This window comes from Homalodisca vitripennis, chromosome 4 (genome assembly GCF_021130785.1).
Source record: "Homalodisca vitripennis isolate AUS2020 chromosome 4, UT_GWSS_2.1, whole genome shotgun sequence".
Taxonomy (NCBI): domain Eukaryota; kingdom Metazoa; phylum Arthropoda; class Insecta; order Hemiptera; family Cicadellidae; genus Homalodisca; species Homalodisca vitripennis.
In genome coordinates, this window is record NC_060210.1 from 852803 (window position 1) to 877009 (window position 24207).

Sequence of the window (24207 nt, forward strand, 5' to 3'; positions counted from 1 at the left end):
GTGGTTAGTAAATATTTAAATACCCAGATTTTAAAATATTTATAGGTTGCTTACAGAAAATTGAAGTTATTTAAAAACTTTTTGGATCTTATTAGATACTTGGAAAAATGGAACAAACTGTATCTCAAAATAGTGTGTTCAAAATTTCTGAAACGTCACATTTATTTTAGGGTATATTGCATTAAAATATCATAGCAGGGATTCAATTTTGTAAATATTGTTGGCGTAACCTTTGATAATATTCACTGTTTACATCTGATGTGTAAACTAATTTATAGTATAGTTTGTAAAGTCCTCAAAGAAACTTCAATTTTTTAAAATTTTGTCATGGTTTTTACCTACAAATTATATTTTTATCTGAAAAAAGTAAAAAAATTTAATTTTCATTGTTCATAGTACATTATATTCTGTCTGGAGAGTTATGGTCCCTGGCAGAATATAGACCCTTATCACACCTCAGCTTATCCCTCACCCCACTGCCTCTACAACCTGCCTGTTATGTATAATGGCATATAGATATTTCATATTTTAATGTAAGAAAAATAGAGAAAATGAGTCTAAACTTGGCATAAATATAGTAGTGTATGTTGAGTTTAATGTAATCTTGTATATTTAAATGTCAGCTTTACTATTTCATATGAGTATATTGAACTTTTTTCTTTCTTTCAGTATGAAGATCATCTAATAAAATTAAGTGAACAAAATAAGAGTTAAAACTAGATAACGTACGTAAAAGAACATCAATGATTGAAAAGGCTGTTAGTTCATGTGTGAGAGTACATGGGTTAGGGAGGATCTACAATACTTGAAGAGTCATCATGGGTGTATATAATGAGAAGACTCAAGTCTCTCCCCTCCTACCCAAGATAATTTTGAAACTGGTATTAAAATTGCATCCAGTAGTTAAGCAACCAGAATTGTGCAAATGTGAGCTTCTTCACTTATTTCCATCCTGGCTTGTCTCAGAGGTAAAGTTTACCTTAAAATGGTAGTTCAAACTGCATCTGAACCAGTTCAATATTGCTGAAACACACACCACTTCAAAATCATGTTCTGCTAAGTTTTCAGTAGCATTAAATGTTACTAACCATGACCTGCTTATATCAAAACCAATTAATTAATGTTAAGTCTTTTTACAAATCAACATTTCACAGTAAAATATTGTTTCAAATGCGAATTGATTGATGAAGAAATCAATTATGTATAATACATCTCCCCGTTAGGTTTTGTATTTTTTCATAATTATTTCAAAAACATTTGGACTACAAGAAGTGGTGCACTAATTTTGATGGTTTTATTTTACCAAGACAACATCACACAGCTGGTCTATTATAGCGCACGGAACTGTAGTACTGAAAAGCTTAAAATACAAATTAATCTTGAGCAGTTTATAATTTTATTTTGGAATAAAGAATTCTTCAGATATTTTATTTAGCGTTTGCAATTAGTATGGTGTGGTGTGGTATTTATGGTCATAGAGCTATTACCTAGCTAATATCTAAATTAGTTACTTGTGGTTGATAAATCGTTACAAATACAGTGACACAAGTAAAGAAGAGTGTGAGTGCTGCTTTATTGAATTCAATACACTAAGCAAGTGTATTGAATATCTGGTTGCGTATGATATTTGTTGAAAAAACAATAAATACATATTCTGTTGTATAGATTTTGTATTTACCACCCAAATATTTACTTATATTGCCAAAATATTGTTAATAAACCCTATTTCAATAACACAGTATTCCTCAGAAAACTAATGACAGGGTTTTCCATTTATGCAGGAACTAAAACATGTATGGGTTATTATGACATTCTTTTTTTCGAACAATATCTTCAACATCCCTTCTTCCGGCTTATTGAAATCCATTAGGCCTGTCGCTATTCTGGGATCACCATTAGTAATATTTCAGCACTTCTCCGTCTTCCATATTTCGAGGTCAGAAGATGAAAAGTACTCATAGCTTATTACTTCTGCGCTGCCTTGTTAATTTTGATCTTGACCATCCTGAACTACTTGGGAAGATTGCTTTCAGGGTGTAATGAAGAACCAGATCAAATGAATAGTTTGGAAGAGTTGATGTGAATACCAATTATACTCAAAATATACCTATTCTTTGGATTCAGTTACCAACTTCGTTCCAAATGATTTTGATTTCTTTACCAGTATGGTCACCCTTGAGCGCCATCTCACCAGCCTACCATGCACAATTTTATTCTCTAATAAATTCCCACACAGTTCAAATCACACACAACTGTTTTTCTTTTTTGATTTCGAAGTTTATTGCTGTTTATTTTTTTATTTAATTTAATGTTTTTTAATAATATGCTGTATACAATTTTAATAATCAATTGTTATTAATCTGATTTATTCCTATTATTTGTTCTGCACTAATATTTTTGTATACTGTCTGTTATTAATTATTAAGTTATACAAATATATACTAAAAATGGGTAAACTACGAGTATTAACTTCCTAACAGTTTTATTTCTGTACCAAAATTCACGTTGTTTTTTTTTTATAGAGACACATTGGGAGAGTTTAGATATATACTTCTTTGTTTTAAAACTAATTTTTAGTTTGTCTTTTTCAAATCGTTGTTATTTTTTATATGTCTTTAACTAAGTTATTTTCACTATCAGTGACCACGTCATCATCAAGCAAATTCAGTGAATTTGTTATTTTTGTATTAAAATATTTCCATGGTACAATAACACTAGAAATACAATCATAAAATATTCCTGGACGGGTTACATACTACAACACATGGTAGCTATCTGCACTGTGTGACTACAGTGAACTCACCAAGGTACAAAAACTCATGACAGAGGATCAAGGAAGTGCTGACATCTAGTAGAAAATGTAAGAACTACTTGCGCGACACATGTTCGTCATAGAAATGCTTCTTGCCCATTATTATGGCATACAACAGAATAAAACAGGAACAGTATAGCAATGCATATTACACCAGTATCATACTTTTACGCAATCACTGTAAATGTAATATTGAGTCAAAAACCATGAAGGGTTTCATACAAATAGAGAATCAAAACCTATAAATTAACCAATAAATAATTATTTTTTAAAATGTTTTTAAACATTTGTTTAAGATATCTATAAAAGATTTTAAAAATATAATAGCTCATATGGTATAAAATATCTTTTACTCTATGCGAGTAAAAATATAATTATTAAAATTATTATTTTTTATTTATTTTATTAAACTAATACTGTGCATACTAAGCTTAGTGTGAACTAGGAGTCCTTAATACCCTCTTTTAATCTAATCTAATCTAACTTAATTCTGGAAAACATGATCCAACTGTCACAGCTAAAGAATTGTAGAGCAGACTAACTTATCAGTCTCAATGTTATCAATAGATTTTCCCGCTTTAGACTATTTTGCTAAGGATTAACAGTGTTTCATTTATCACAACATAACAGTACTACAGTTCCCTTTCACCTATAATCTGCTTGTTTATAACCAAAACACTTGACCATGACTTATCACCCACTTATAATTTAAGCCTGAATCTACTGATATTAAAAATATGATTTTGCCAACAAACCTATTTAGATTAAACATTTTTCATTGATTTAATAATAAGAAATAATATTACATAAATTTTACACAAGATATTCCATAAAACCTGGCTATTTGTATTATAATATACTGGATATAGTTTTTATGACAGAAATTCTCATAACACTAGAATTTACTATTTCTCTTGTGGATGAATTTTCAAGACAGTGGTTCTTAGAACAAGAATCTAGGCCAAATGTGGCTCACCTAACTATTGTTACACCAATGTGTCCTGCCAGAGATACAAATCCTGACATTTATTTTGGAAAACCCAATGTTAGGAAGAGGAACTGTTGCGTTTGTAGTGCAGCCAGCTCAAAGGCTGATGGAAACAGAAGAAAATCAACATTTATATGCAGGAAATGCAGAAAGGGTCTGCATTGCATGCGTAGTCCTCAGCATCACCAAGAACATCATCATCAGATTACAATATCTCTTTATTTTTTCAGCAAGCTAATCACCCTCACTGACATTGTACAAAAGTTCATGTATTTCATCAGAATGTACATTATCCTGTTTATTGACACTTAAAGTCAAGCAGTAAAAATACTCAAAACAGTGAGAAAGCAATAAAAACATTCTACATTACTGAACAGTGCCAAACAACGCGGGTGGCTACTGCACACGACACTGTGCGCTCTTCCCGCCAATATTGCTGCAGATGTTTCATGCCAAACAACAAACAGGCGGGTGGCTACTGCACATGACACTGTGCGCACTTCCCGCCAATATTGCTGCAGATGTTTCAGCCAAACAACAAACATACTGTGCCAGCAGTTGACAACAGCTGAGGCAGAGAGTATGGGTGCCAGTAAAACAATAGCTTAGCCACCACTTGTAAATATTGTTTATCTGTTAAAATTGTTACGACCTTTCATCTTACAAGCCATAACAGAATTATAAGAGTGGTCCAAAATAATCCATAAAAATTATAAAAAAGCGTTAAAAATGGTTTTGAAAATCCTCAGAATGTTATTAAAAGTGTGTTTCTGTATCACAGCTGACTTGGCATCGGCAGCAGCAGGCACTCACTTCAGCTGGTCTTCCCCAACTTTGCCAAAGTTAGAGGCAGCAGACTCATGGTTGCCGATCAACTCAGATCAAGCATCATGGATCGGCTCTCTGACGGCACTGGGCACCGTGTTTGGTCCTTTCCTAGGAGGTTGGTTGGTCAACACAATCGGGCGACGTTGGACAATAGTGACCTCAGTAATGATTTGTCTTGTCGCTTGGATAATCCTCCTCTTCGCCAACTCCGTCTGGATAATATACATCGGGAGATTCATTGGGGGTGCGGGTGGAGGCATTGCCTTTCTCGCTTGCCCCATGTATGTAGCCGAAATCTCTGAGGTATGTGTTTGGGAATAAACATTTTTATATATAGCTATCAGTTATACTAATTTTATGGATTGAATTAATTGAATCTAAAGAGTAATATATCACTCATACAGGGTGATTACCGAGAAACGCATGTTTTTAAAATAATGAGTACTCAGGCAACTCAAAGCAAAAAATGTATTTATGAGTGGAAAAACAGTGTACACATTATGCAATTACATAACAAAATTACTTACAATTTAGCGTTTAAAAATTACATCTCTAAGGTGGCCGCCTTCTGCTTGGATACAGTGTTGAAGGCGTTCTTTAAAACTTGCTACGGATTTTGCTAACATATCTCTAGGAATGGCGTTGACTTCCTGGCGAATAGCTTTTTTAAGTTCCTCTATTGTTCGTGGCTTGTTTATGTAAACTCCAGATTTCAAAATCCCCACAGAAAGAAATCTGGAAGATCCGGTGAGCGAGAAGGCCAAGTGACATCACCAAAACATGAGATCACTCTTTTAGGGAAATGTTCGCTGAAGGAATTCCATACTAATGCGAGCCGTATGGGCTGTTGCCCCATCTTGTTAGAACCAAACATTACGTATCTCTATATGTTGACAGTGCAGTTCTGGCAAGAGATATTCTTTCAAAATTTCCAGGTACTGTTGTGCATTCACTGTCACTGCTCTACCATCGTTGTGTTAAAAAAAAATAAGGACCAATGATCCCCTTTTCACTAACCGCACACCACACAGTCACACGTAAGCCTCTATTGTTCGTGGCTTGTTTATGTAAACTGTAGATTTCAAAAATCCCCACAGAAAGAAATCTGGAATTGTAAGATCCGGTGAGCGAGAAGGCCAAGTGACATCACCAAAACGTGAGATCACTCTTTTAGGGAATGTTCGCCGAAGGAATTCCATACTAATGCGAGCCATATGGGCTGTTGCCCCATCTTGTTAGAACGAAACATTACGTATCTCTATATGTTGACGGTGCAGTTCTGGCAAGAGATATTCTTCCAAAATTTCCAGGTACTGTTGTGCATTCACTGTCACTGCTCTACCATCGTTGTGTTAAAAAAAATAAGGACCAATGATCCCCTTTTCACTAACCGCACACCACACAGTCACACGTAAGTTATGAAGAGGTCTCTCAGCTACGTTTTGAGTATTTTCTGCACACCAAAATCGTAAATTCTGTTTATTGACTGCTCCTTCCAAGTGGAAATGCGCTTCATAACTCATAAGGATATCTGCTTCGTCATTTTCTTCCAACATGTAACTCATTGTGTTACAAACATTTACACGTTGTCTCTTATCTGATTGACTCAATTTATGACATACTGCCAGCTTGAAAGGATGAAATTTAAGATGTGTGACCAAAATCTTCCTCACTATGGATGGGCGAAGTCCGAGAACAGATGCCCGCTTCCGAATTGAGCGGCTACGACTCTGAACTGTTGCAAGGCACACTCTTTCAAATGTCTCAGGGGTACTAACTGTCGTTGCCGGTCCAGGAGGTTTCTTCTTAAGCAAAGATCCAGTTGTGTTAACATTATGTATCCAACGCAATATCGTGTTACGATCAGGGATAGCACCATGCTGTGCAATGTTAAAATGTGCATGAAAGTCTCGCTGAATCTGAGTGACTGATTCACTATTTGCGTAAAACCGTCGCATGACAAACGTACGATGCTCAAGGTTCCATATCTCGGCTACAACTGAAACTGCACAACTACAACTGCACACTCCCCCCTCCACAGTGCAACAACTTCCGGCCGTCGCCAACCGATATTCCTTGTATACTACGCAAGTCAAAAACATGCGTTTCCCGGTAATCACCCTGTATGATCAATAGTTGTGAAGATTACACAGTTATGCACACTCCAGACTACCTAGCCCAGTGGTATAGTTACTGTCTCATGATAACATGGTTTGGTTAATTAAAGTATGGTTAATTATTTTCAGTTAGATGTAAAGTTTTAATGTTTGAAGTTAACATTGTTTAAACCCTCTCAAATACTTACACTGAAGTAACAGACAATAAATAATTTAAATCTATAAAGGAATTAATAAGTGAAAGCATTGTCAGAGCGTAAAAGATTTAATTGTAACAAAATATAAAATGACATGGCTCAAACATAAGTACTATTTTTTGTAATACTTTTAAGGTCCAGCTTAAAATTATCAGAATCTTCTTCATTTTCAATACATTCCCAAATGTGAAAGCAAACTCGATAATACCTCGAATAAAGGTCTTTATGATACAAAAACAACGACACACAGTCAATAAATTTCTGACTTACTATCCAAAATAGATAGCCTACCATTTTAAGAAGGTAAAATTCTAACTCAATCACTTTTATATGTTGGGTAGGGTCAACTTAGAGATCACTAATTTTCACAATTATCCTTATAAAGTCTTTATAACAGGCACATGATTAGGTTACAGTTTAAAATATTTTACCCTGTTTGTTTGTAAAATGTAAAAAAATGCATGTTTGTTTGTAGGGTAGGTAAAAGATATACAATAATATACACAGTTTTCCTGGACCTTTAATAGTTCATAATTTAATAAAAATCGTATCAGATTTGTAAACAAAATAGACTAATAAATTAAATTTAAACATTTTAAATCAATTGAAAGTTTAATGCGCATTAATTAGATTTCCCAAAAAATACTGAACAAAATACTATCCACCACATAATTTTACGATATACAGCACTGGACACTGGACAATTTGAAGTCATTGTAGACAAACCACCTTTTTGTATTAAACTTATAAAATTAAATCGACATAGAATAGAATAGAAAAAGAGCCTTATTAAATTAACCCTACTCAATGACAATCTAATAGGTAAGACTGTATTGGAAACATGTACTGTTGTGTTTATAAAGAAATTGTTAAAAAAGTTGATGTCTGGTAAATTGGTTATAACTAAACTGGTGTATTGTTATTTGACTTAACATTTTTCAAAAGACACCATTTTGTCAATATTAAATAATAATACAAATATTTTTTCTAATTTTCCTCTTATATATTTTAAAACTATTTGGTTTCTTCTTTTAAACCTCTTCTTCTCGTTCCTCTTCTTCATTAAACCTAGAAACCAAATATGCCAAATTTGGTTTCCACAGCTTAACGTTTTAGAGATAATAATTTTTTTATAAAAATTACAAGATGGCGGCTAGCGGCTATACAAGACATTTCTTGATCTATGTTTATATGACATTGTTTGTTTGAAATGATGAATACTATCACCCGCAGAAGTTTGTGACACCCTGTATATTATTGTGTATATAGAATTTTTAAACTATAGAATAGTTTATTTTAATTCATGTGTGTTTAGTTTTTCAAATATGCCGTAGTATAAGGGTGGAAAATAATAATTAAATTATGGCTTAAAGATAAAAAAAAACTTCATATTACGCGTACACAGAATTTAGTTAAAATGTTTAGCTTGTTTTACTCACTAAAAAGTCTGTATGATTTATGAATTAATTTATTTTGGATTTACTTTTCACGTAAAAAAGATAAACACAATTGCTGCTCAAATTAGTCTCGACTTGCATTACGCATATTACTTCCTGGATCAAAATTATCTAAAAAGAATCTTTACAATTTATTTCCTGCTAACAACCCACTTTGGACTTTTGATGTTTACCAATGTTTCAAGCCTGAAGTAATGAGGAGCTCTCGGATCCCTGTTTTGGCTTTATCTTCCTTGTGGCTGGTATATCTTGGATTGAGTACGCGTTTGGCCCATATGTATCCAATATCTCAGAATTCCCTCATTTTCCTAAAACTTTAAATTCCTACAGTCCTCTTCCTCTTGTGCTTCAGTTTGACGCCAGAGTCCCCATACTAATCTACTTATCCTCCGTGAGGGTGAGACCTCCAAGGCTCTTGAGAGTTCCTCACGTGGCGTAAGAAAAGCGGTCGGAAGGCCAGAGGAGGTTCAGAAGGAGCTCAGTGAAAATTGAGGTGAATTATGAAGCTTAAATTTTAAAGGCATGTAATCTATGTGTAATTATTACCATTCTTGTTTGTAATGTATCAAAGTCAAAACTAAATTCATAAAATCTTCAATAAAGATTTATATTTTTATAACTGATTCCATGTCCATATAATAAGTGGAAAATCTGACGAGAATTACTGATCATCACTAATTATAGGCTAATTGGTAGTATACAAATGCGACGATGAAATAGAAAAAAAAAACCCCTAATCACTAAAACGGATTATTTTGTCATAATTTGTGAGTTTAAAAACTCATTTAGATAAACTAAACATGCTAACAAATTGTCCTCAGTATTTTCTATATTTTTTATGTGTCGCACATTTTTTGTATTTGATGAAAATAATTTTACGTGCAATACATAAAATTGCTAACACATTGATAACTCGTTTTCGTTTTACTTTAGTGAAATGAAAAAAATTATAAAATAGGTAAAAAAATTAACCCAAATTATCATTTTTTGTAAATAACAGTTTGATCACTAGACAGTGGTATATATGAAGTTGTCATTGCAGCTTGTCTAAGCACGGAAGTCATCTGTTAGGTGATACACAAACAGTCACCAAATTTGTATTTACCCTCCCGCAATTTGAGTAGTTTTTGTGAATATTTCCTCTATAAAACAGATATGTAATTTTTGTAGATCATTAACCTTTTTTATCACTTTATTCTTGAAATGTGTGCTGCAATTAAGTTTTACAGTGGCCTATGACTTGCACACTATAATGAAAACAATAGCCTAAATACCAAGCCTTATTGCAGTTGGCATCATGTGCCACAAGCATTAAACTCTCAATAAAATTTGGTTCAAAGAAATTTAACTGACTTCTCAACTCTTTTTCTTGATGTAATAATAGTGGATTGTGTAGGATGACATCAGGTAAAGACCAAGGAATGTCTAAAAATTGATACATGCCTAAATAAAGGGGAAAATAAACATAGTTTCTCCTTTTGGGTTTTGGACATAGCAACACTTGTAAATTGATTAAAAAACTCCTACAACAATTAGTCAAACTTAGTAAGTTTGTATAAGAAAGTACACACCAATAATACTTTTAACAGTGTCGTGTGCATGCGTAACGTAAAGCAAGCTAATCCTGTCCTTGCCAAAAATTTACAGCCACTGATTTATAAAAAACAAAACTTACAGACAGACCGAGGTCCAGCAGATCCATGGCCGCGAAGGTTTGGACTGACGTCGGACCCATGGAAGCCACAGTGTGGAACCGGCGGGGACATGTACATCTCACTGGTGATGAGGTGGCTGGGCATGCATGCTACGCGGGGTAAAAATGTTTAGACCTTTTACTATGCCAACAAACATCTTCATAAATGGCCGGGTTGTTCCTTCTCCTCCAGTGGCGTCCACTCTCATTGTTGGGAGCTCATGCCTGTTTTGTTGCTGGTGATTTGCTCCACCTACTTGCCAGGACATCTTTGGCATGAAAAAATGTCCTTACTCCATGTCTGCCGTAGGAAAGTGGCAGAATTATCCTATCCAGGTAAAAAGATGTACAAATACTTAATATATTTTCATCTGTAAAATGATTTTTCAATGCTGTCATGTACATGATGCCATTGTGAGAAAATAATATGTTTGAAGGTACATTAATTATTAAAGTTTATTAATCCAATGTTACTTTCTATGACAACAATTCCCCTTGGTGACTGATAAACTAATATAAGGTTTTAAAATTAGAAAGCCCATAATCTCGTTTTCTTACAGGGTTTATGCAAATGGCCATAGGGAGCTAACTCCTCCCTCCAAAATATTTGGAAAAGAGTTTTTTTTATGATAACAAATTTTACCACTCATGAAACAACAAAAACACTTAAAAATATAAAGATTTGAGAATAAGTAATTATTTCTTTCAAATCATTTTATTTTTTTCTTGTATTCAAAAACGAAACTTTTCAGTTTACATTTCAAGATAATGGTCAAAAACCGAAGAGACTTCTCTCGAATATTCAGTATTGGAATTCCTTCTTTTGGTTTGAATAATGGAAACATAAACTTTAATTATTTTTTCTCTCCTCTTGATCACCTCATGACATTTTCAATGAACAATGGCTACACCCAATTTTTTTATTCAGTTTTCAAAAAATTTGGAGTGTGAATAAAATCCACATATGGAGGGCATTATTTTCACCTTATTAATTAGTCTTTCAACTTGTTTTTGGGTTTTTTTCATAAACTCTTGGAGGAATTGGAACAAAGTTTTTTTTTTGATCGTTCTTCAATTGGTAACAGAAAGACAGCTGGGAAACCTATCCTAAAGTATGAAGAAACTGTGGAAGATTTATGTTATTATGCTGATGCCGTTAGTGCAGCTATACTGATTGACTGTTTTATTCTGAGCAACCCATATTAATATCAAAAATAAATTTTTTATTTTCTGAGACTTCCACGCATAAATATACTAGCCTATCAGTAATTTTCCAAATCTTTTCTAGGTTTGTGCCTGGGAATGTATTTTTTTTTATTTTTTCTTTTTATTTTTTTACTTCTACCGTGTCCAGTACAGGACATGACATGACAGCGGTATGATGGTTTACCAAGTAACCCAGCATGGTCCCCTGTTTATCCTAAACTACACTGTTGGTAAGATGTTAATTGTTCCAAATCACAGGTATAAAAAATGTTGCTACAACATTATTATATGAAGATAAAGTATGCCACTTCATTTTAGACATTCAAAAGTGCTCAACTAAGTTTTCTTTTTACTATAATCTTAAAACCAAATTCCTTATTCCGACCAACTATTATTAATTTAGCTAGTATACTTGGTTTCATCCCATTCTAAAATTGATGTGGTCAGATGGAAAGGAAGATGATATTAGTACAAAATAGAGAAACCTAACACATGAAATACAACGCCCACATTTGAAATCTTGTAAGTAAGTGATCCTGAGTGTAAAAAAATACAGTATGAATGTTTTAATTTTATCACATGTAAAGATGGGTTTTATTTATTTTGTAACCCCACGTTGGCACAAAATTTGGTGGTTTGCTAAGCTTCTTTAGCAACAGTTTCATGAACTAAACTTCAAGGAATTTGGGGAAAATGTTCTGAAAGGATCATTTTATTAGTGAAACAGGCGATTATTCAAGATGTTTTGAAACTGATTTTAATCAACAAGTATTATTCAAATTCTTCCATTCTTAAACCCAGGCTAGGCTGACTACTAAGGATCCCTCCAATCGTGGACATAGGTGCAGCAATTTTTAAAACCAATACACCACTGTCCTCATCTTGCTTTCTCACATCACTATTCACATCATCAATCCATCTAGACCGTTTCCGTTATCACGGGTCTTCGTAACACAGCCTCCTCCACTTTTGCTCCTATCATTCCAGGTCACCTCTTCCTCCACCTGTAGTTTTCTGTAGTCCTCATCTCTCTATGTCTCTCCACACTTGGTCCTCCCATCTTCCTCCTCGGTCTTCCACTTGGTCTTCTCCTCCTTCTCCAGTGCTATTCTAGGCATTCTATTATCTCACCATCCTCACCATCATGCCCCATCCCACTGTATTCTTCTTCCCTTCCATTATCCTCTTTTGCAGTGAAAACTACCTTCAATCTCTCTCTGGTTTAATTTCGTTCCTTATTCTAGTCTCTTCTTGTATTCTTTCCTCCTATCCCTCTTAAAATCTCATCTCATTCTGCAGCTTTGCAATCTGCTTAAATCATATTTTTAGTCCACGTCCACGTCTCTGCTCCATATAATAAGAATTGGTTTGGAAATAAATAATATTATAAAACATCAATACTTTTGATTCATTCCAATGTTTCCAACTCCAACACAAATCTTTCTTCACCATAATTGAAAAACTTTCCACTCTTCCATATTTCTGTTCTTCCTATTCTCCTCTTACTATTGTGCCCCCTATCAGTTATGATACTCTCCTAAATAACAGAATTCCTTCACCTTTTCAAGTCTTTTTCTTCAACTAACACGAGTTCTTTGTTTATTTTTCCTTTACCCTTTTTTTTCCTCTTATTTTCATTACATTACATTTTTTGTTAACATCTCTAAACCATATTTCTTCGCCACTTTTTGCCCATATTTGTTTAACTCTCGTTATCTAACTCTTCTTCCCTATTTTCCCCTTATCATTTTATGTCATCCGCATATGCTTTCATTGTCCTTATGTTCTTCTGCCCTCTGTTTCCTGTACTTCTAAAAAATTATAATATTTGTCACCTTTGCCCTTTCCATTATAATATTGAAAAGGAAAGGGTGACAATATGCTATCCCTGCCTTACTCCTCTCTCTGTTTTAAAAAAGTTTCCCGGTATAAATTTTTCTTCAATTCTTACCCTGTTGTTTAACATATGCCGTAACAGGTTCTATTATTCCTTTCTACAATTCCCCACGCAATCCTCTCTTTCTCATACTTCTCCCATATCCTTTTCTCTCATTACCTTAATCATATGGGGGGTTTGATCTGGCCATCCTGTAGGGTCTATAAAAGCTACCATTGTTTCATTATTCCGTATTTCCCACCTCCTTTTTCTAACACTTGTTCTCATCACAAAAAAAGCATCCTACCGTTGACCTGACCTTTTACCCTAAAAACCACATTGCTCCTCTCCTTCCTGTTTCTCTTCCAGTACTGGTCCTAAAATTTATTTTTTCTGCAACAGTATTCTTTTTTCATAAAATTTTTGTGTGGTAATGCGGCACGAACAAAAAGTTATTCCCCTGTAATTCTCGCATTTATTGCTTTATTGCCTTTCTCTTACTATTTCCATTCCCATAATTGGCAATTCACTATCCAATCCACCAAAGGTTGGCAAAAGAATTTCAATTTGTTTATACCTTTTGCCAACAAAACTCTATCACTGAAAGCATTTAATAAGTGGTGGTATTTTCAGCAGCATCTTTAATTTTTAATAGTGAAACGTAAAGGAGAGGCACAGACTGCCCGCCCACCACAGCCTTGGATGTATTTGTAGCGTCGGAATCTTTTTATCCCAAGCAGTCGCTCTAGTCTCCCTCCTACTGACTAGTCCCAAATTATTTTATTCTGGAACCACCCTTGTATTACTAATTCCATTTCATTTATAGAACATAGAAATCTAATGTTGTCTGAATATTGTTGATATTAAGGATAAAGGGACTACTATGTGAATAATCCTTTTTGTTCTTGTCAGAGACCCAAAGTAGTAGGGAACCGCTTACCTTTATAAACGATAATGCGAGGTCAGCCAGTAGAATACAATAAATAAATTAGTTATATTGTTAATTATTCATTTACTATTATTACTAATATTATTACTTAATACTATTATTATTGTTAGCATTATTATCATTATAATTAAATTTTTATTATTATTTATTACTTAATATACCATATTTATAGATATTAATTATAAATTATATATTCTCTAAATAATACTTATTTTATTTTTACCAAACATACAATATTAAAAGATATTTCAAATGAAGTTTAATTATATATTTATTTATTGATCCAATAATCAATGTATTAAAATTAAGTACAAATATAAAATATTTGTTTTTCATTATTAGTGATTAATATTTTTTGTTTAAATTTTCTTCTTCTTCATCGTCTTCTTCTTCTTCTCCTCCTCCTCCTCTCCTTCTTCTTCTTCTTCTTCTTCTTCCTCTGGCTGTTCAATATCGGATTCATTATTATCATTCTCGTTTACTAAATTATCAGAATAGAAAGATTCAAGAATATCAGGTGCATATTCACTTTCTTCATTGAAACCATCTGAAGTTGATGAAGCATTGAGGCATGATTGTCCATTAATCTGCCCACAAATTAAAGTGCATCGCAATCCTGATTTCCTGCATCCGCAATTAGAAGCACAACCTTTCTTGCAATTGCAAAATATTGTATTCAGCAGTTCTTCTGGTGCTGGTGGTAATAATGTTGTTATTGGTCCCAGGAGTTTCATTTTGCAGTACCCAGCCGAATTCCTGGGGTTCTAAATCATTTCCCAACCTAATTTGGGTCTAATAAAAGACACGAAGGATATGCTGACGAGCTGCTGTACTTGAAGATAACTGCACTGGTTTGTTGAGTCTTGTTGATTTGATGAACTGGGTGTATCGAAAAGAGTCTATATCGTCTTCTGATTTCGGAGCATTATACATTGCTAAGAAAAATACGTACTCCCATTTTCAAATAATTCTTGTACAGAGCAGTTTTTTTTGTTTAAATAGTTCAGCTGATTGATTTAAAATCGTAATGTTTTTTCGAACATTTTAATAAACGATATTTTACCTTTTTTATAAAGCCCAGAAGTCTTATCACATTCACTAAATGCGTGTAAAAAATAATATGTGTTTCTTAGAATGAGGGTATTTATCAAAACTTTTCGATGAATACAGTTTTATCTCCAAATTACCCTTACCCATTTTTTTTTTAAAGATTTCTTGTTGATATGATTGAGCACGTCCTATCAAGATAACTAGCAAATCAATATCTTTCGCCTACAATGACAGAAATTTTTTTTAAGTTCAGACTAATAATTAATAATAATAATAATTCTTTATTTTGTCAAAAACACAGAATATACATTTTGCATATACATATTCATGCATAATAAAATACATACATACATTTACATAGTATAAATCAAAATAAATGTTCTTACATTAAGTAACTACAATATGTTCATTTTAAGAGATGCACAAAACAGTCTCAATAAAAAGATAATATACCGTAACTTAAAAAAAACTGTATTTAAGACAAGACAAAATAGGAACCCCATAGGTAAAACCAGTATTGGGATCTCCATTACTTAACTAAAGCAAAAAAAAAAATCGGCTAGCAGCGACACGCAACTCGTATTAGGAAAAAAAATTTATTTTAACTCAAAAAATAATCTCTGTTTAATAACTCTGTGCTTTAAATTACACAACTAAAATTTATCCCTTCAAAAAAGTAACTGTACATCAATAACAAAATATAGACTCTGCAATAGCTGTTTTTCTACAATGAGAAACATCAGCAACATCTCTGGCTTGTTTTGTAGTGATATTAAACAGTTTTAATTTGTTGATAAGCATGTCTATAAATATTTTTTTATTACATGAATTCGATAAAAATTTTTCTTGGCTGATTGGCACTTCCATTGTTTCATCAGAGCGAGTTCGTAAGATTTTGACACACCAGCAGTTCTTCTTAATTGTTTCCATTGCTTTAATGTTCTTAGTGTTGTCTGAGTAACCATCAAATACAACAACGATACTTGACCCATAATGTGTTTGTAAATATTTGACGTATTTATTCAAAATATCAGAGATAGTATCATCTTTATTCCATAAAACGCGATGCAATAAAAAACCACCATTGATGATATATGTATGTAGTGGTTTTCGTCTCGGTATATTAAATAATAAATAATAATAAATATTTAATAATAATGATAATAATAACAATAATAATAGTATTAAGTAATAATAATAATAGTAAATGAATAATTAACAATATAACTAAATTTATTTATTGTATTCTAACTGGCTGACCTCGCATTATCGTTTATAAAGGTAAGCGGTTCCCTACTCTTTGCGCTGTATCTAAAAAAGGGTTGAAACGTACATAAAAATTCACTTCAGACAAAAGTTGAAGAGAATTCCCCGTTCTACAATTTCTCTAACCCCCTTCAAAGTCATTTAGCGTAAGGGAAACGAGATATTTGCAAAAAAAACTGATTTTCATGAACTTTGACCTTAAATATCTAAAGACGCGTACACGTGATTATATGAGACTTTTGAGGTAAGTTTTTTTATACTATCAAAATAAAGACGTATGCAAATTTTTAGCTTATTATCTTTCATTCCGAGGTTGCATCCTTATTTTGCCTTATTTTACTGAGTTATAAGCTGTTTTCAACGTGCTTCCCCAAATTCATGGCCAGGGACAAATTCATGCTTATTTTGCGATGCATTAATTTTGAAAGGTACCCTAACCCAAACAACAGAGCTTCTAAAGTACAGTTTCTAAAGTACTACTTCAGCAATAAAATGGACTCAATTTATTATCCTCAAAAAAAAGTTGTGCATTTATGAGGGAATGGTTTTATGGAGGGGACGGTTGTACTTTAGGCAATATATAAAAGGGAAATGCCATAAGTACGGCATCAAACTGTACAGTTTGTGTGACCCCAATCGCCTAATACTTCGTTTTTTTATGTATTGCGGAATTTTAGATGATTACGGTGGTAAGGGGCATGCAGCCAATGTTGTATTGAAGCTGATGCAAGGGAAACTCAATTGTGGCCACAGTTTATTTATGGATAACTATTATAATAGTTTTACTCCTGCCTCAAGCCTGCTCCATAGGAATACATATCGCACTGGAACTCTTCGGCTGGACAGAAAATACATATCTCCTGAAATCAAATCGGCAACCCTGAAAAAGGGTGAAAACCATCGCCCGCTACACCGAAAGTGTTGTTGTCGCCAAATGGAAAGACAAACGCGTTGTCTCTTACATATCCACTGAGTTTGAAAATGTCCATGGTGAATTCAATTAATCGAGGTGGTTTGGAGAGACTAAAACAACTACCAATTGTTCAATACAACCATTTTATGAAAGGCGTGGACCGCAGTGACCAAATGATGTCATATTATCCTTGCGAAAGGAAAACACTTGTCCACGTAATTCAGATGATGTTAGTGAATGCACACTATCTCTATAACGAAGTTCGCACATCAAGTGGAGAAAACAAAATGCCATTGTATGACTTCCGTCTGGAGGTTATTGACAAGCTACTCCCTGACGTTCCCGAGCCTCCTCAACCTCTGAAGCGCCGTAGCGTCCCCCATGTACCCTCACGGATTACAGAAAAAGTGGCTTGTGGAAAGAGAAGTAAACAAAAGAGGTGCAGAGTTTGCTATGCAAATGGCAGAAAGAAATACGTGATGTGGCAGTGTTTAAAATGTGATGGACACCTATTCTATGAAATAATTTTTCATTTAAGAATTGAAATTTATAATTTCTTAGTAGGAATTAGGAAGTTATTATCAGTCAAATTAAAAGGCCTGTTGTTCTCTTATGAATAAAGATTCATTTAATCAAAAATCTACCCCATTTCTGTGTACTTTATTTACACAGTTTTGTACAGAATAACATTTTCTATGAGTATTATTACAATTTTTGATCTGTTTCTTGGTGAAATAACTAAGTTATTGTTGTCTAAACATGAAAAAATGGGTTTTTAACTAAATTTTTTGCATTTGACACAGGTTTTTTCAAAAACTACTTAACTTTCAGTTCTAGAACCTATTTTAGTAAATTTATTAGGTCAAGAACCATAAGAGACGATTAAACTTTTCCCTTAATCTACCTTACCACAACAATTTCAGGAGGACCTCATTTTACATTGTGAGCTGAAATTCAGACCAAATCTTTCGCTAGCTGTAACTCTCCAACAAAGTATTTCTTAGCCCATGTTTATTTAAACTTTTTTCATTTTTTTTACATGGAGCTCCCACAGTTTCTGCATACCTTCGTAAATCACCCTGTATTATATAAAAAAGATCACCCTTCCTAAACTATAATTTTATTTAGCTACCAAAATCATAATAAAAATGTTTAAAATTACTCATCCCAATGGGACTTAAAATCTACAAGATAAATATCTTTTTAATAATAAATAAATCTAGCACATACCCATGTTTTCGTCCGCAATTCCTAAGCAAAATTTTGTGTATTTGATTAAATAGCTTCCACGATTTTAGTGCAATACTGACAAACTTCCTCAAGACCACCTACAAAGTAAGGACTGACATCATCAGGGACTTTTTCTTGAGGTTAAAGGATGACATGTCATTAAATTTGTTCCTTCACTCTGCAATTTCTGTTTTTCATTATTCCTGCAAGCGTCTTTTGTATTCCTTCCAAGACTCATAATTCAAAGTACAAAATACTCACAAAACTTATAAAGCAACTAAAGGAATGTATAAAGTGGCGAGACCAACAGCTACATTAAACTAACTTGAACATTTTAAAATAATCTGAATGTAAACTAACCTACAGCTGACACTGAATACAAACAATCCTCTCTTTAGATGCCTAATGTACAGCTGAAAATGGCTTCATGACATAAAAAAATTATTTAAAAAAAAACAGAAATTTAGGCCAAATATCCTCGCCTGAGGCTCCTCAGTCTCATTTGAGTGATCAGTAGCTCAAAATAAAACACATATTTTACTGAGTGTTATTAAGTAAAAATGAACTATGTAAGTTCATAACAAGGGAGAAATTGAAAACGAAATATTAAAATGGTACGTTTCTGATCCCCATAATAATAATGTATATGAGCAAACGTTTTTGTGCAAAAAATGAAAAATATCAAAGCTAAATGACTTTTAATAATTGATGTCTAATCTGTAAACAAATGCCTAACATTTAAAACTAAAATGAAGAAAATTGGTCTGATAGAACTGCCATTAGATTTTCATAAATTCTTTTAATATACAGATGATTTAACCCTTAAAGCGCTAATTCAAAATTACTGTCAAACGCTAAGACATAAAAAAATATTTTTTTAAATTTCCCAATGCTAATTTTTGTTTTATATTCCTTGGTATTACCTTTATAAGAAAAAATAATAAACATGTAATATTACATATTTTTGAGAATTTTATACGCATGAAAATATTTGAAATTTTGAATAAACTGCATTTCAGGATAATGTACATAGGAACACTATTTGGCAGATTATATTACATTTATACAGGTTATTTATAATGAGTAAATTGTAACTGAAATTTCTGTATAATTAGTACATAAAAATAAATAAGTTCAGTATAAGATTTTGAAATGTAATAATATGAAATTCAACAAAAACTTATTTATACGATAGCCTACAAGGAAAATGAAACAAATATTGAACCTATAAACCTTATTTATTTAGAATTAATAAACTGGACTTCTATGGTGAAACTAGTATAAAATACAAAACAAATAATTGAAAAAAAAATATTACACATAATATACCAAAAAATGCGCTCAAACTACGTTGTTCGTAGTAAAATGATAATAGTTGGAAAATCAGTTCACGTAAAATGAATGAATTCAAACTTTTCTTATTACACTATTAGAATAACAACGGACTGATTCAAAACACTTTGTTTAACAATATAACCAACACACACGTAGTTAAACAGCTGAATGAAACGAACGCGTCTGTAGACGTATGCCGCGTCACAGGCCATACAAAAAATGGCGGCGATTGCTTTCAACCCGAGTAGATACCGTTAAAACATCCACCAACGGTGACAAAGCGTTTTGTCTAGTCCCGACAGTCGAAAGGAACATCGACCTGCTCTCTTACTGAAGTTTTAACAACTAATTCTTCGCCATTTCAAAAGTAAAGCTTTTGCGTTTGTAGACGTTATCCGCGTTTAAAGCATCGGCAGTTCCGCGTCTATAGGCGTTAGCCGCGTTGGAAGGGTTAAATATTTCATTGTTTTACAGTAAAAAACAGCAAAGTAAACAACCAAATATACAGAAAAGTTATATTTGGTTTAAAAAATTATTATTCAAAATTAATTATCTTTTATAAACACACAGCTGATGTCAATGTACTGGGAACTGGAATCACCTAGTGTCAGTTGCCCTGTCTTTTGCTGGCCGTGATGTATCATGTTAATATTCGTATGCGATAGGCCTATCAAATGTTGTGTTTCTCAATATCATTTATTTATTCGTTGTGTTTTGTGCTGTATTTATAAATTATAAACTATGAAGACTCCAAATGGATAATCCTCGCTTTTAATATTTATTGATGCTAACGTCAAAAGGATGACTTACTAGAAGTTGAAATTATAGTAGTGTTATAACAACAGTTTGAATTGTATTATGAAGATTCATGTTATTGTTATTAGTTAAAAACACTAGATTTAGAAAATGTACAACAAGGCTAGAAAGATATAGAACAAACATATAGAAATTAGAAAATGTATATTATGAAATGAAGAAAAGGTCACTGTGTGTCTTGGGAAGCAGGCAGCCTAGAGACTTTTCAAAGTTTTTTGTATAATTTTACAAAATGTATGATTTTTTTATATTTCCACAAATGTGCAACAAATATACTTTCTAATAATGCTACAATTTAAAGCTAAACAAAATAAATATATTTACAAGATAATTATTGTTTCTCTTTTAAAGAATCAACTCATAGATGAAGAAATATTCTTGAAATAATAAGACCCTGGAGACTAACATTTTTACTTTATATGAATATAAAAGAGATATATATTGTTACCTATTTTTATTTTTATTTATAAAAGTATTTAGGATGGATTTTGTATTACAAGTTTGTGAGTTTGGGAAGTGCACAAAAATTATACATTACAACCATAAAATAAGTTTACAACTATGTAGCTAACTGAAATTAACTATAAATAGTATATACTCAGGTGTAAGTAAGCTATATTTATGTAATAAAGCACATGTGAGTTGTAAAGATTTTAAGTAAAATATAGAGTGATCTTAGCATTTTTGGTTTCAAGTCACAATCAGACTAAAGAACATGATGACTATATACGAACCAACGCCTGTTGTTCCTTGCACAGTTTGTCGGCTGGAGTATCTGTCCAGCTGGACCTGTTGCTCATGTCAGGGGCTTCCTTCATCCGAAATGACCGAGGCCCCAGACCGAGGTTGGAAGCCTTTTCTGGGGGCAGCTCCAACATCCACTCTTCTCGTTTTTTCACCTCCTTTGAAATGCCACCTTTCTGAAGAATACAAACGGACATATAAATATTTACATATTTTAAAAAAATACGTTTTTTAAAACTATAATACTGGATTTGTCATACAGATGAAGCCAGTTATAAATAATCTAATGGAATCTCTCCCCTGCCTTACTTCAAAACATTGATGGGTATTTAATAGATATATCTAATAGAAATTATAATTTGGAATTTCTATTTCTAGATCTAACTAAATATTCAAAGAAAAGAAAACATCAAAATGCTTGATACAAATTTCTAGAATTGCATTATACGAGGTGTGGTTAGAAAATAACTGGATTAGTATTGGTGTAATAAGGTTGAATATTGTACAACCAGTCATGTGACTCTCTCTCCCATCCCTCTTCGTGTTTTGTCTAGCTCCTGTACTTATTACAACCGTAGTGCCAGTTATAAACAGTCAACTTTTAGTTTCTGGGTCAGAAAAATGTTGAGTATCCAGAAAAATCAAATTATGAACACCAAATTTCTTTTAAAACTTGGAAAGTCTGCAAGTAAAACAATTGTAATGTTACAAAAAGAGTACAGGGACAAATAATTATCACAAACAGAGTGTTTGAGTGGTTTCTTCTATAGCCGCAAAGACACGAGTGAAGGCACACACAGTGGCAGTTAGTTCAAAAACTGATGCTAAAGTTAATAAAATCGGTAAATTTGTTCGACTACATTACCAATAATTATTCAGAATTACTGGTAAATACCGGCCGTATGATATTCAGCCTTCTAGCGATTGTTTTGTTGTCCCCCCAATTACTCTTTTGCCACACCTCATATAGTGCTTCTTCTGTATTCCAACACTTAATCTTCCAGGCCCTGAAACTCCACTCAGACAGACAAGTCACAAATAAATACTAAAACACACACACACATTATTTATTCCTTACACACACACACACACACACACACACACACACACACACACACACACACACACACACACACACACACACACCACACACACACACACACACACGAGTTAAATCTTTAATCTACATAAACATATATCTCTTAACATACTACTTTTCTACACATATAGTGGAAGGGAATTGGTTTTTAATATTATTTTTTTTCTAACATTGAATTTGATATTTTATCACCAAGTCTGCAACATCTAACTAGTTTTGGAATGATTAATAGTAATCTGTGATTTAATTTAAGTATTAAAAATAGATAATATTCAAGTGAAGTTAAATACTTTTTAATGTTAATGCAATAAAGTACAGCATTTTCTTCACTACTTACTAACAGAAAAATTATTCTAATTACTCAATTGTATCATTGGCATTTGTCTATTTATATCTTTCAGTGGAGATTTTATTACATTAAATTAGTACTAAGTCAGTAAATACATACCTCTTCATCAAGTTTTCTTTTAATGTGTATGGCTCGCATGTCTAGAAGGTATTGTGCTTTTGTCATTTTACCCTCTACCTGAGGACCAACCATGTCATCATCATCTTCTGAATCTTCTTGAGCAGTTTCTCCTAGTTCACTTGCCATTTCTGGAGGAAGAGCAGGTCCTTGAATAGCATCTCTCACATGACTAGGGGGCAGAGCAGGACCATAAGAATCTGAGTCTTGTTTTGGAGGCAAAGTTGGCCCATACGTTTCTGGCTTTGACTCAGGTGGTATTGTAGGTCCAAATAAATCTTTTTCTGAAGATTCTACATGGTCATCTTTAGTCAGATTATCTATACTGCAGGAGTCATCGGAGTTGTTAACTACAAATGGTTGTGCAGAGTGAATCTCATTCTCTTTTTCAATAACTGTTGCTACTGTATCACTCACATTATTGACTTTGTTATCAAAAATCAACGATGATACAGCTTTACTTTTGAAAGAATTATTACATTTGCTTGATCCATTGTTTGAAATGTCATTACTATTATTCAATTGGGGTGGTAGTGCAGGACCTACAGTAGTATCTGTTGGGTTACTAGATAATGACTCCGTTTCAATTTCATTTTGTTTTAAATGAGGAGGTAAAACAGGACCTATTTCAATTGAGTTTTCTGAGTTGATTCGTTTTGATTCCACTTTCTTGTCAAAGTTTTTTAACAGAGAAGATAAATTATTCTTACGCGTTTTTTGGTGCCTCAAATTTGTCTGTGTTGTTGGCATCTGCATATTTTTTTGTTTTAACTAATGGTTCACTATCTATAGATTTACTGGATCCCGAATAAGACCTTTTGTTACTATCCCTATGGTCATGTCTGTTTTTAGATTCATTTTTGTAATAAGTTGAGGAAACTATATCTCTATGTCTACTAGTTTTTCTTTGGAGACCTTTCTCTGTACCTCCTACTATATTTATCATCGTACTTAGAATAATCATCTCTGACATTTTGCGCATTCTTTTCTTGAAATCTCTCTGACTTGAATTTATCATGTCTAATACTGCTTTCTTCATCACTTTCAGAAGAATTATCTGTTCTACGCCGTGGTCCCATTTTGCTTAAAAGCTGAAAACATTAAAAATACATGTCAGTTTAAGTCACTTAGTAAAGACACTTAGGCTACATTACTTCCTTACATT

General features: G+C 33.0%; 2 protein-coding genes across 5 annotated transcripts in view; one reads left to right on the forward strand and one right to left on the reverse strand.

Moving 5' to 3' along the window:
- LOC124358884 (solute carrier family 2, facilitated glucose transporter member 8-like) overlaps nt 1-4964 on the forward strand; it is a 36152-nt gene extending 31188 nt beyond the window's left edge. For all 4 annotated transcript variants that reach the window (XM_046811125.1, XM_046811123.1, XM_046811124.1 and 1 more), the window contains one exon: nt 4582-4964. In XM_046811125.1, coding sequence (XP_046667081.1) covers nt 4582-4949 — 368 coding nt within the window. In that variant the 3' untranslated portion in view covers nt 4950-4964. The remainder of the gene's footprint in view (nt 1-4581) is intronic.
- A 4482-nt stretch (nt 4965-9446) lies between these two features.
- On the reverse strand, nt 9447-23940 carry LOC124361552 (GPALPP motifs-containing protein 1-like). Its single transcript, XM_046815613.1, has 4 exons — nt 23025-23940; nt 21468-21653; nt 10083-10203; nt 9447-9463 (listed from the first exon to the last, which is right to left on the reverse strand). The coding sequence occupies exons 1-4, from the start codon at nt 23796-23798 to the stop codon at nt 9447-9449; spliced, it is 1098 nt and encodes a 365-aa protein (XP_046671569.1). The 5' UTR covers nt 23799-23940.
- Nucleotides 23941-24207: the final 267 nt, after the last annotated feature.

What these genes read in the sequence shown, in the direction of transcription:
- LOC124361552 (XM_046815613.1), bottom strand. Translation starts at nt 23,798, where the DNA reads ATGCAGATGCCAACAACACAGACAAATTTGAGGCACCAAAAAACGCGT. An exon ending in AAAGAAAACTTGATGAAGAG is followed by an intron (nt 21,654 to 23,024) that starts GTATGTATTTAC and finishes TGTATTCTTCAG; the next exon opens with AAAGGTGGCATTTCAAAGGA. An exon ending in GCAAGGAACAACAGGCGTTG is followed by an intron (nt 10,204 to 21,467) that starts GTTCGTATATAG and finishes TACCCCGCGTAG; the next exon opens with CATGCATGCCCAGCCACCTC.